This window comes from Thunnus albacares, chromosome 7 (genome assembly GCF_914725855.1).
Source record: "Thunnus albacares chromosome 7, fThuAlb1.1, whole genome shotgun sequence".
NCBI classification, from domain to species: domain Eukaryota; kingdom Metazoa; phylum Chordata; class Actinopteri; order Scombriformes; family Scombridae; genus Thunnus; species Thunnus albacares.
Window position 1 is genome coordinate 521,462 of NC_058112.1, and position 12,500 is coordinate 533,961.

Genomic DNA, 12,500 nt, shown 5'->3' on the forward strand with positions numbered 1-12,500 from the left:
TCACCAAATTTGGCAGGCACATCAGGTCTGGTGAAAAATTTGATAAAATGTAAAAATTAACCCCTAATGTGCGCTCCCCAGCGCCACCTATGTAACAAAAATGGCCGCCACGGCCCGTAGGAATTATTGTTCCTATTATTATTTGTCTCATCAAGACCTACAAATTATACACTGACACCCCTGAACTAAATCCAATTAAATCCGTTAATGGTATCAGCTTCAAACTTGATACATGACTTATGACATCGTGCTGAAAAAAAGTTGTTAAAAACTTTGTAATAACTAACAATAACGGTTTGGATTTAATAAGCCCTGAAAGGGCCACATCACATCTTACAATATAAAACAATGGGGAGGCAATCTATGGGCATGAACTTTGTGTCAGACAGAGGCTTCTGATGTCTAAATTATAAGTCTGACCACTTTCAAACCTGTATCAATGGATTCACCACGAAATTTCCTACTAGAAAATGATTTTTAATGTAAGATTTGGCCAAAGTCATGGGATTTATGAGGAGATTTCACAAGAAGTGTTCTCTAAAATCCTGCTCTCCAACTGCTCCTGGTGATGTCACTCCCTCAGTGCTGTGAAACATTCCGCAATACACACTCATTATAAAATCACAGGAGGAGCAAGAAAAGACTTCAAAACTCACACTCCAACAACTCAAAAACAATAAAAGATAAAAAAAACATGTAAATTCAAGATTTGTAGGTCAAAGTCTCGTGACTCATTTGAAGTTCAAATGAAGTCTGTATCTAAAACTATGTGGAAGCAGTAAATGTTCAAAAAGGTGTAGGTTCGCTCACACTCTCCATTCAAATCAAACTTTCACCAGGTCATGTGGGTTAAAAGTCTGTCCTTTTCTAAAAATAGACTTGATGAAAATTAGGAAAATAATTTATTTTACACACAAACTCATCAGGACTTTTCAATTTACTAATTGAAATTCAAGTGAATGGGCCCAAAACTTGCATAATTTTGATGACACAGGTGTGAGCAAGACAGACATGTCTCACCCTGCAGAAAGTTCTCATCCTGTCAATCAATCTTTCAAAATAAAAGCACACCACACTTGTTATAATTATCCCTCATTTTTAAAAAGCAAAATGATCTGATCCCGACAGGCTAGAGTGTGAGGTCCTGACCAATGCTGCTTGCAGCATGCTTTATTTGATACTCCTGCTAGGTTCTTTCTTTTGTTATTATTTGTTCAGTTGCCTTGTATGGAAAATTTAGTTCTGTCAAATATGGACTCTAGTACAACAATGTAGCACATTTGTTGGAATATGACATAACTGCAAATAAAAATATTTATTTAAAAAAACCTTCAGCCATTTATAATCAAGAGCTCCATATGAACGAAATATGCCATATTGCACCAATGGCCTATAAGTGATCACTACACGGTAATTAAAATCAGAACCATATCAACATTACCTTACAGGGACAGTAACACTGTGGACTTCCAGTCTAGATGGCTATATTGAACTTGGCTCTTGATCAGTGTCTGTACTCTTTGGTTAACCTATTTTGATTTAATGGGACACTTAAAAACTCCTCCAAGACATCTTGATGTGTTCTTATTGATGAGCATGTTGATGAGCTTTAAGCAAATGTGTCACTTTGCAAAAAAAAAAAAAAAAACTGCCCATCTTCCTATCTTCCATGTTCCCCCGTCTCCACAACCCTCATCTCATCAATGACCTGCATCCACTATCCCACCATTTACATAGGCTTACCTCCTGATAGCAGGGGTTGCTGCAGCCCCCTAAGCATACCTACTTCCCGAGTACCTCACGTCCATGAGTATAACAGACCTTAAAATATGAGCGTTAGCCTTTTAATCTCTGCTCAGTTCACTAATATTTGACGTCCCCTAAAACTCTGCTCTGAAATGGTACCGGTTCTAAATCTGTAAGAACCCAGAGTATTTTTTTTAATGTTGTGATTAATAAGTAAGTGCAATTAATCCTTTGTGAGTAAAAAGCCAATAAGAGTAATTTTGAAAACATATAAACTAGCCCACAGTCTCCCATTTACCATCAGTATGTTTTAGCTACAGAACACTTGTAGACTGTTAAGCCCAGTTAGCCATGTATTTTAAAACTTCGCAAATTCTTGTAGACTTTCTGGCTGAGATGGCACCTTCCACTCTCGAACCAGTCCTTTTCCCTCTACAAGTTCTACCTGCCAGGCAGTGACTCCACATTATCAAACAGAGAAAGAATGACAGAGGACAGGATGAATAAGAGTAGATCAATGGGGGTAGTAGTGTCGATAAAATTCTAACCTAAACCCATTACCAATATTCAATACCCATCCCTACTGATACCCCATTCCCTTGTTTATTAGCATCTCAGTTGCTATGTATGTTACCTTACTTTCCCATATTGCCAACATTAACATTTGTTTGCTTGTATAAGCAAAAAAATAACAAAATAAACAGTTTGAAGTTGACATATTAACTTTTGTCTGTGGTAGATCAGTTCTGAATTATGAAAACTAAATGAAAAGACACATTTTACCTCCTTCCAAAGAGATCAGTGGGATTTTTTTCATGGACTGTGAATACTAATGTAATGTTAAGTAGATGCAAAGTGATATGCCTGCTGTAATAACAGAAACATCACCAGTCAAAAAAGCTTGTGGTGCTAAGTAGGGGTGCCTGCCTATTTATGAATATTTGTTTCATACAAAAATTAAAAAAAAAAAATTTCGGGAAGAAAAAAAAACCATGTCAAATACCAGCGTGCATCTCTGTCTATCTATCTATCTGTCTCTGTCTTCTGCTCCACTGTTATGTCTGTCAGTATGTTTCAACAAGGGGGGTCACATCCACCTGCTACATGACACATTTCCTAATTTGGACATCACTCCCAGAGTTACAGGTGTTCCCCAGAGCTAAAGCTGAGCTACAGTGCTTTAAAGGGACTCTCCATAACTTGTTGTTCCACTTGTCCCTTCCACAAGGTTCAGGTGTATAAAATAGGCAATAAATGAAAAGTGCAAAACAATAATCACCTTTGAAGTTCTTCTCTACACATTACATGCTGTGCTGTCTCTGTGTTATGGATGTATAAATAAGTTGAGGTCTGTCTGTCCATTGGCAATGCAGTTAGGTCAGTAGTCAGCACAGTTATCTATGACCTGAGAGTCTCTAGTTTGAGACCCGGTGTGGGGACCTCCTTTGTAAGGTAGTTTATTCATGAACACTTATTGTAACACTTTAATTTTCTAAAATGAAAAGCGTAATAAAAACAAAAACAGGATTTTTAGGCCTCTTTCCACTTTTATTCGAATACAAATACAAATAATTTTGCTGCCTCAACAAATACAGATACAAATACTGGGCCCTCTGCACATCCCTAGTGCTAAGACAAAATGACTGCATCATTATTACTATTAATTCTTTATTTATCTCAATATCAAAGAGAACCAGGCCTTTATTCCTATTTACGTCTGTTCCCTGGTTAATGCAAACGCAACACTTCCCCTATGTTTACCTGTTCTCATAATATATTTAATAAAATGTACATTTCCACAGCATTCATTTTATCCATATGGTAGTCATGGGATCCTCACCACTCTGTTACTCAGTTTCTCTTTTTAACACTTAAAAACTGTTTTAATTCCCTAATTTTTTCCAATTGCTCTCAGTCTGCCACACTGTAATTGGAGAATAATAGATTACTGAACTGCAGGTTAACAGCAAATTTCTTTATTCTTGTTTAAAAATGATGGTTTTTGCATGTTAATATTTTTTTCCTGCTTACCGTTTTGTGTTCATGGTTTAGATCACATTTACATGATTTATTTACTTCTTCTACTGAGCTTTATTTTATGCCATACTTTTGGTCCCAATTTTGAAGAAGAGCATCTTGGTCATTCTAAAATCAAGGCTGAGAGGTGAATTTTGTGGGTCAAAAAGGGTTAGTTCTCTTAAAAAAAAAAAAAGTTTTACTGTAGACTGTGGTACAGTATATACTACAATGTGTAGATGTCTTTATGTCTGTATAGATTACCAGACAGTAACAAATATTTGTGCTTTTTTGTTATTTTTGTGTGTGTGTGAATAGGTTTGACCTCTCAGACAAAGATTACTTCTTCGACAGCAAAACCAGAAGTTCAATAGTAAGTCCACTGATGTTTGTCTGTTATTTGTCATAGACTGAATATAAAGATGGATGTAGAGAGGTGTGATGTCACCCACTCGTTTGCATTGGAGCTGGTTTGAAGCCCAGAGTTGCAGATTAGGTCACTAGTTTGGAGCCAGGACCTTTCACACTCTGGAAACATGCCCTGCTACCTCTGACCAAAGCTATGCTAGTTTACTGGGAACACAGAGGAGTGCACACTTAGGCTAATGTTAGCTTCTTTAGCTAAATTGTGCTAACAGGGCAGGTATGGTTATCATGAACATGAAACTAAATGAATTACTACAACAATAGTCCAACTCATTGAGTCCTGGAGCCGGGGTGAGCAGCAGGTAAGCGAACATCCATATGGCAGACAGTAAGTCGTCAGATTTTATTAACGAATTAATCATCACAACCTGGAAAGAATATAGGGATGAAGTAAGCAACATAATGCCGAAGTAGTCAGGCAAGCACTGCCATTTATTGTTTAGGGTCACAGTGAAAGAATTCACAAGCTTACAACTCAACATAAACATAAATCAACAAAGTTCTGTGTGATTAAATAACTGAAGCATGAAACAAAGGAAAGGGCTGTGGGTGGAGCCAAAACAAAGAAAAAAAAGAAACAAAATTTCACTTCCTAATCCCACAGAAGCTCATTGATGCTAAAAACATTATCTTGACTTCAGTTTACATTCTCCTCTCACACCGTTCACCCCCATGGTGATTGTGATGTACCACATAATCAGAGCTGATACCTCATACACTCAGGTCCTTTTGGATCCACTCAGTTATTAGATGTATTGACATGCAGACCCAATACCAGCAGCATTAAAGGTATACCCAACCCGACCAGATTAGACTGAGTAGAATTTGAACCCAGTGTGACACGGGTACCAAGTCGGTACCCAAGTCAGAGACAGAGAAATGATCTGTGATTGGTCAATGTATCACCTTATATGATTACAACGAACGATACACCGCCACTAGATATACATTTACATTTACATTTCCCCAAGACTCAAGAAACCAAGAGCCCCAAGCTATAAGTGGCCTTTGACCCCTTAACATGTTCTGTTTACACCAAGAGCCAGCATGTAACCTTATTTGGACCTAAGCCAGGATGGAAGGAAAAGAGTGGGCCTCCTATTCTTTCTTTCTTCATTCTTTCTCTCAAGGACATGCACACATTAACAGAGCAAAGGAACAATGATCATCCTTGCACAACTCTGCACATTAAAATGATAAACCAATCCCTTGGTCTTTCATTACCTTTACAGGCCAGAGATGTACAAACAAGGTTTGTAACTTGTTAATGTTTTTAACACCAACCAGGCTTTGAAGGAAGCTAAGCACAGTCTGGCAGCTGTTTGTTGCCATGATGAAAGGAGGGATTACTATCTGTTCTGTCCTGATGTGCACATAGCACTGACTTTTTATTACAGGTTATTGCACTGTGCATGCCACTGAAGTGGTGGTCACTCCAATAGTTAAGTGGCTACGCTATCCAAATGGCACTGTGGTAAATGAATGGTGTGTGATTGTTCTGTACATTGACAAATGCTAACCCTAAGCATATTTCTTTTCTTGGTGGTGATGAAGCTTGTCTTGAGGCCTCTTGTTGTGTATGGATCATCTTTTTTCCTGCAGTTGTATTCTCTTTGTAGGAACTTTTGTATCTCATACCATTTAAAAATAGAGTGCAAAGGTGCATTATATTGTTTAATAGTAATGGCCTCCACCATAGCAAAGGAGTGCAAAGTCCAAGTAATTTCACCCGTATTGGCTTCAACACACTGGATTGTTATTGAACACAGGGTTTATCCAACAGTATTGATGATACTATACAATAAAGTTTCACTGTGAGTCCCACAGAAGTCATGCAACTTTCAGAACCTTTTTGGCTCAGTTTGAACAGAAACAACCAGGGATTTGGTTGAGGTCATTCTTGTAATTGCAGTTTAGAGCTTTAACATAGATTTACTATATATATTACCAAATTATCAAATTACACTGAGTACATTGAGTTTTTTCATCTGAAAACTTTTTTTCAGCATCATGTTGAATAAATTCAGTTTTTCTGTCTCTCATCCACTTTCAGGTTTTTGAAATACTAAAAAGAACAAAATGCAAAGCCAAGTACAGCATGGGTAAGTCTGGATCTTTATCTCTCAATGCTTGACAAAACAACATTACACAAGATTAGTTTAACACACAGTCTGCTAAGTATTAAAAATCAGACTACTAGTCCAGTGCTTGCTAATCATAATCCAGATCTCAGGTATATGCTTGTATTTTGAGTTAATCTCAACCAAATGTATTTATTTTTAAAATATATTACCCATATGCCTTATAAACCTGGTTCTAGACCTCATTCATTTGGTTCAATGAAACTACTGTGTTAGGTAGCCATTGAGTTTTTTTTAGATTTTTTGTGTGTTACATCAAGCCATTTAATTTTTATGTATCATTACCAAGGGTTTATTCATTCAGGAAACATTTTTTCACCCATCATGGTGTCAAGTTGTATCGTACCTGAGTGTAAGGATCACAAAACAAACATTGCGTTGTCTCTATGTATCTATGTAGGACATACATAGAGAAGCATTATTGATGGTGTTCAGCACTGTCACTGCTGTTCAGTAGCTCCAACAGCTACCACTACCTTGCTGTTGTTGACTGCACAGGGGGGACAGAGGATGACGAAGAACCGGTATCTTTTTCACCCAACCCCAAGAAGTACAAAGAAGCTGAGAGATATTTGAGATTATTGTGGATAAGCTAAATATAATAATATAGAAGGCTTCAGTTTTTGGAGCTGATCAGATTCAAATGTTTATATGATATGAATTGATGTGAGGTGATCAACTGATCATTTCTCTAGAGAACAGTCTCCACTCTGAAACAACAAAAACACACAGTCCAGCGGCAGTCATACAGTGGTATTAGAGTGATTTCACTCACAAACAATCTTTTTCTGAACACAGACACCTGCTGTAGAGAACACATTTACCACAGAACAGACAAACTTTCTATTTTAGCTGTTACAGAATTAATGTTTATTAGCTACAGCTGATTTAATCTGTTGCCGGTGATATGTAATTTTAACCAGAGACAACAGCTACATATGTTTTCATTGCTAATGAAAAAGAGTGAGGAGAGATGCAAGATCTGATATGAGATTTGCTAGTCAGTCCCTCCAGGAGTTTGCAGTTTTATTGTTATGACCAGATTTTGTGTGCTGGCCAGGTCCACGCCAAACATGCTGGACCCCAAATAAATTTATTTTGGTTTCATCTGACCAAAGAATGTGCTGCTAGTATTCATCAGGCTTATTTTCATGTTATTTGGCAAAGTTTATTCTTGCAGTTTTGTGCCATTTTGTGAGCAATGGTTTTGTTTTTAGACATCACCCATAGAGATTGACTTCATCCAATGTCCTTTGTACTGTCTGAGCAGTCACTGACCACAGAGAATCCTTGTGCCAAGTCTGAAGCACTTGCCCATCTGTTTTTCAATGCAAGTCTGCATAAATAGTGAATTGTGCATGCTGTCATTTTTCAAGGACGGCCACTGCATCTTTTCTTATTGGTAGTGCGTAGGGCTGTAGTCTGCTGGTCGACTGATCAATTAGTTGGTCGATCTCGTCCAACTAAATTCTCATTGGTCAAATAATCGCTGTGTTACTTTCATAACGAGAGAAGTACTACATCAATAGCTCTCCAGGATTAATCCATTATTTCCTGCGGCTGGAGAGACAGACTAACAAATTACGTGTGAAAACATGTATTCAAAACCCCCCCGTTGTTTTCACAACTTTGAACTCGCCCAGTCTAATGGAGACTGCTGGGTCTAATAGTACTCAACGTTTACTGAGCATTTACTGAACGTACTGAACATTTACTGAATCAGTGTTTCTCCTATAATTATCACAACAATTGAAAAAAATAATTATGATAATGATTATATTACTTCAGACATGCGGCTAGCTGCTGCTCTGGGTCAATCGGCTCTCTGAAGTTGCTCCTCTGTTTCTTCAAACTTAGTGCCAGCTGTTGCAGTAGTGCTTCAAATTGTCCGACGGACATCCTGAAGTACGTCCTGGAGTGGCCGTGGTACAGTTTAAGCTCCTCAACCAAGCAGTGAAACTCACCAAGTTCTCCTCTCTTTTTCAATATTGAGTGTACCCAGGTATTTCGTTTTTTTTTCTTTTTGCCACACCCAAGACCCATATCGGATATCATGTTTCCCTACTTCTGACGCGTGTGCCAAGTTTCATGAGTTTTAAAGCATCTCTAGCCCTTCAAAAACAGTTTCTTGTTTCATGGTGAAGAATGTATCGCCATGGCAACAGCTTTTGATGAAAACTCAAAAGCTTCAGTATTTAGCGTCATCAAGGTCTTACAAGTTAGCTGTCCAGAGGTGGATCTGGTTAAGCTGATAGGAGTAGTTAGTAAAAGAATGGGGCTTATGACTGTTGCCAGTTGGTGGTGCTGTGACTATGATTCGTATTGGCCTTCAGACAGGGACTCTTATCAAGTATGTGGAATCTGGGGAAGATGTGATGATGTGGAGTTGAGTTACAACACTTTGTATTTTCATGTTGAGACATCGAAATTTGCTGAGTTGCCACAGTAACAGCGTGCCATGAAAACTCACAAGATTCACCATTTTGCATCTTCAAGGTTTTAAGGCTTTTCTGACCAAATTTCAGGTGGATCTGGGCATCCTCTAGGTCAGAGCTTGTAAAAGTACAGAACCTGTAACTTCCTGTTATCAGTAGGTGGCACTAATACTCATCATTCACATGTAGGTTTTCAGGCCAAACTCTTATCAAGCATGAGAAATTTGGGGCAGATTGTACAACTTATATTCAAGTTACAACAACTTCCTTTTTCATGGCAAAAATTGAAGTTGCATTGCAAAGGTCTTTAGATGACGCTCACCAAATTTCAAGTTGGTCGGGTTATATCTCTAGGAGGAGTTTGTTAAAATACAATGCCTGGAAATGGCAAAAATTGCCAAGTAAATTCAAAATGGCCGACTTCCTGTTGGACTTAGGGTATGATTCCAAGGGGCTTTTTTGTGCATCTGGACATGATACATGAGTTATGTATATGTTCATCTATGTCGATTCTGAAGGAGGGGCTTCGAATTTGAAATTTTCTAGGGGGCACTATCATGTCCTTTTGCCATGCCCAAGCCTAAGACCCATAAAATATTAAATTTTTCACCACTTCTGATGCACGTGCAAAGTTTCATGACATTTTGAGCATGTTTAGCCACTGAAAAATACAATTCTTTGGGGAGAATAATAATAATAATAAAAATAATAATAATAATTAAAGCTGCAAGCAAGGCACCTTTGTGCATGCCGGAGTGCACCACAGTCAAAGGGCTTTTATTGTGGGCATGCAGATGTGTTCAGGACCGGGCTTTTATCGGACATTGCATGAACAAGTTAAATGTCACTTCCTGTGTGCACTATGTGGTGCTAGACAATACTCACTAATTACTTAATTTTGCTATATTTCAAGTGTAGACCACACTTACAAATTTCATGTGAATCAGATGATTTTTGTCACATAAGACTAAATTTCCCATTGTCAGTAGGTGATGCTACAGAAGAGGGTCATTAATGCAGCAACATATTTAGTAGAGGTCAACTGAAAGGTATATGCATTTTCATGAATATCGGACGTTGCACGAAGCAGTTAAATATGACTCCCAAAGCCAAAGCGTGTGCCAAGTTTTGTAAGTTTTCAAGCACCTCTAGCCCCTCAAACACAGCTTCCTGTATTATGGCGGATAATACATCACCATGGCAACAACTTTTGATGAAAGCTCAAAAGCTTCACCTTTAGCATCATCAACGTGTTACAACTTAGCTGGCCAAATTTGAGGTGGATCTGTTCATCCTGCTAGGCACAGGTCATAAAAGTACAGCACCTGTAACTTCCTGTTGCCAGTAGGTGGCTTTATGACTATGACTCAAATTGACACATAGATGTGTTCAGGTCAGAACCCTTTGAAGCATGAGAAATTTGGGGCAGACTGAACAATGTACTTTCGTGTTACAGCAGCAGTTTCATGGTATAACATCGAAATTCACTGTTGCAATGGCTTTCAGTGAAAACTCAAGATTTTGATAGCTTTTCATCACAAAGGTCTTTAGATGACACTGACCAAATTAGAATTCAGTGGGCTACAATCTCTAGAAGGAGTTTGTTAAAATACAACACCTGGAAATGGCAAAATCTGCGCAAAAATTGAAATAAAATTCAAAATGGCTGACTTCCTGTTGAATTTAGGGTATGACTCCAAGGCATTTTTTTGTGCGTCTGGACAAGATACATGTGCCTACCAAATTTCGTTCATCTTAGTTGATTTTGGAGGAGGGGCTTCAAATTTGAAATTTTGTAGGTGGTGCTATGGAGCCATTTTGCCATGCCCATGTCTAAGACCCATAAAATATCAAATTTTTCACCACTTCTGACAAACGTGCAAAGTTTCATAAGTTTTCGAAAAGCTTTTGCCCCTCAAAAGTGCAAGTCTTTGGGGAGAGGAACAATAATAATTAAAGCTGCAAGGAGCGATGATTGGGCCCTCGCACCCTTGTATAAGTCGCCATGTGGCACAGTTGAAGGGCTTCTGTCACTCGCATGTAGATGTGTTCAGACCTGGGCTGTTTTCAGACAGTGCAAGAAGGAGATAAACATCACTTTCTTTGTCCTCTATTTTGCCTGCTGCTTGGGCTGCTTCCTTGAAACTTCATAGGGGGCACTCTGGAGCCAGTTTGCATTACTGATTGAATATTGTCATGTAGATGTGTTCAGGCCGGGACTCTTATCAAACATGGAAAGTTTGGGGCAGATTAGAGCATTTACACTAAAGTTATAGCAGTTTCCTCTGTAATAGCGAAACATCAAAACTCAACGCCACGCCACAGCCACACGCTTCAACGATAACTAAATCTTTTAATAACTTTTGATCACAAACTAGTCTAGATGACACACACAGATTTTGAAGTCATTATGATGAATTGTGTTGGAGGAGTTCGTTAAAATATAAGACATGCGAAATCACCAAAATTGACAATTAAATTCAAAATTGCCGATTTCGTTGGGTTTCAGCTATGGGTCCAAGAGACTTTTTTGTGCACCCTGGCATGATACATGTGTACCGATTTTCAGGTAGGTTTAATGTGGCTCGGGGGCTGCTTCATTGAAATATTGTCGGGGGCGCTGTAGAGCCATTCTGCCACACTTATGCCAGCCATCGATACGATATTATAGACTGTAAGACCTGCCATGTGTGTGCAAAGTTTTGTGAGTTTTCAAGCATGTCTTGGCCCTTAAAAACAGCTTCGTATTTTGTGGTGAACAATGGCTTCAGGAGTTATAATCATCAAGGTCTTACACCTTGGCTTACCAAATTTTATGTTTCTGACTAACCTGCTAGGAGTAGTTTACAAAAGAGTGGCACTTAAAACTTCCTGTTGCCAGTAAGTGGCGATATGACTGTCACTAAATATGGGCCTTTACATGTGTTCAGACCGGGTCTCTTAACAAACACATAAAATTTGGAAAAGATCAGACAATGTGGAGTCAAGTGAGACATCAAAATTCACTGCGTCGTCATGGCAACACCTTTCAACCAAAAAGTCACCAACTTCAGACAACACAAACTCCAAGGTTTTGAGGCTATTCTGAGTAAATTTGAGGTGGATCCTATCACTGTGCTACCCACAGGGAGTCAAAGCATAAAACATGTTACTTCCTGTTGCCAGTAGGTGGCGCTATGACTCAGATCCAATACTGACACATGGATGTGTTCAGGGCGGAACTCTTTACAAGCACAAAAGGTTTGGCTCTCTTAGGATCATGCATGCCGGAGTTATGGCTGTTCCAATTTTCATGGCGAAGGATCGAAACTCACTGCCCGGCCACACCCCCTTGGCAGTGTCGAAAACTCACTGTTTTGATCTGTTTTTCATCTCCAAGGTCTGTAGATGATACTGACCAAATTTGAAGTTGCTGAGGTCAAATCTCTAGGAGGAGTTCATTAAAGTATGTAACCTGGAAATGGCAAAATCGGTGTCAAAATCGCAAATTTGATCCAAAATGGCCGACTTCCTGTTGGACTTAAGGTATGTCTCCAAGAGACATTTTTGTTGCGTCTGGTCATGATACATATGCATACCGAATTCTGTTCTTCTACGACAATCCGTGTCTAGGGGCTCAATTTTCTTAATTTTCTAGGGGGCGCTGTCGAGCCATTTTGCCCCACCTTTTTGCAAGACCCATAAAATATTTAATTTTTTACCACTTTTGATGTATGTGCAAAGTTTAAAAAAAAAA

At 38.7% G+C, this 12,500-nt stretch overlaps 1 protein-coding gene across 2 annotated transcripts in view; it reads left to right on the plus strand.

Annotated features, from left to right (window-relative positions):
• LOC122985498 (anoctamin-1-like) overlaps positions 1-12,500 on the plus strand; it is a 153,603-nt gene that overhangs the window by 31,160 nt on the left and 109,943 nt on the right. For both annotated transcript variants that reach the window (XM_044356209.1, XM_044356210.1), the window contains exons 5-6: positions 4,081-4,135; positions 6,242-6,290. In XM_044356209.1, the coding sequence (XP_044212144.1) occupies positions 4,081-4,135; positions 6,242-6,290 (104 nt within the window). The remainder of the gene's footprint in view (positions 1-4,080; positions 4,136-6,241; positions 6,291-12,500) is intronic.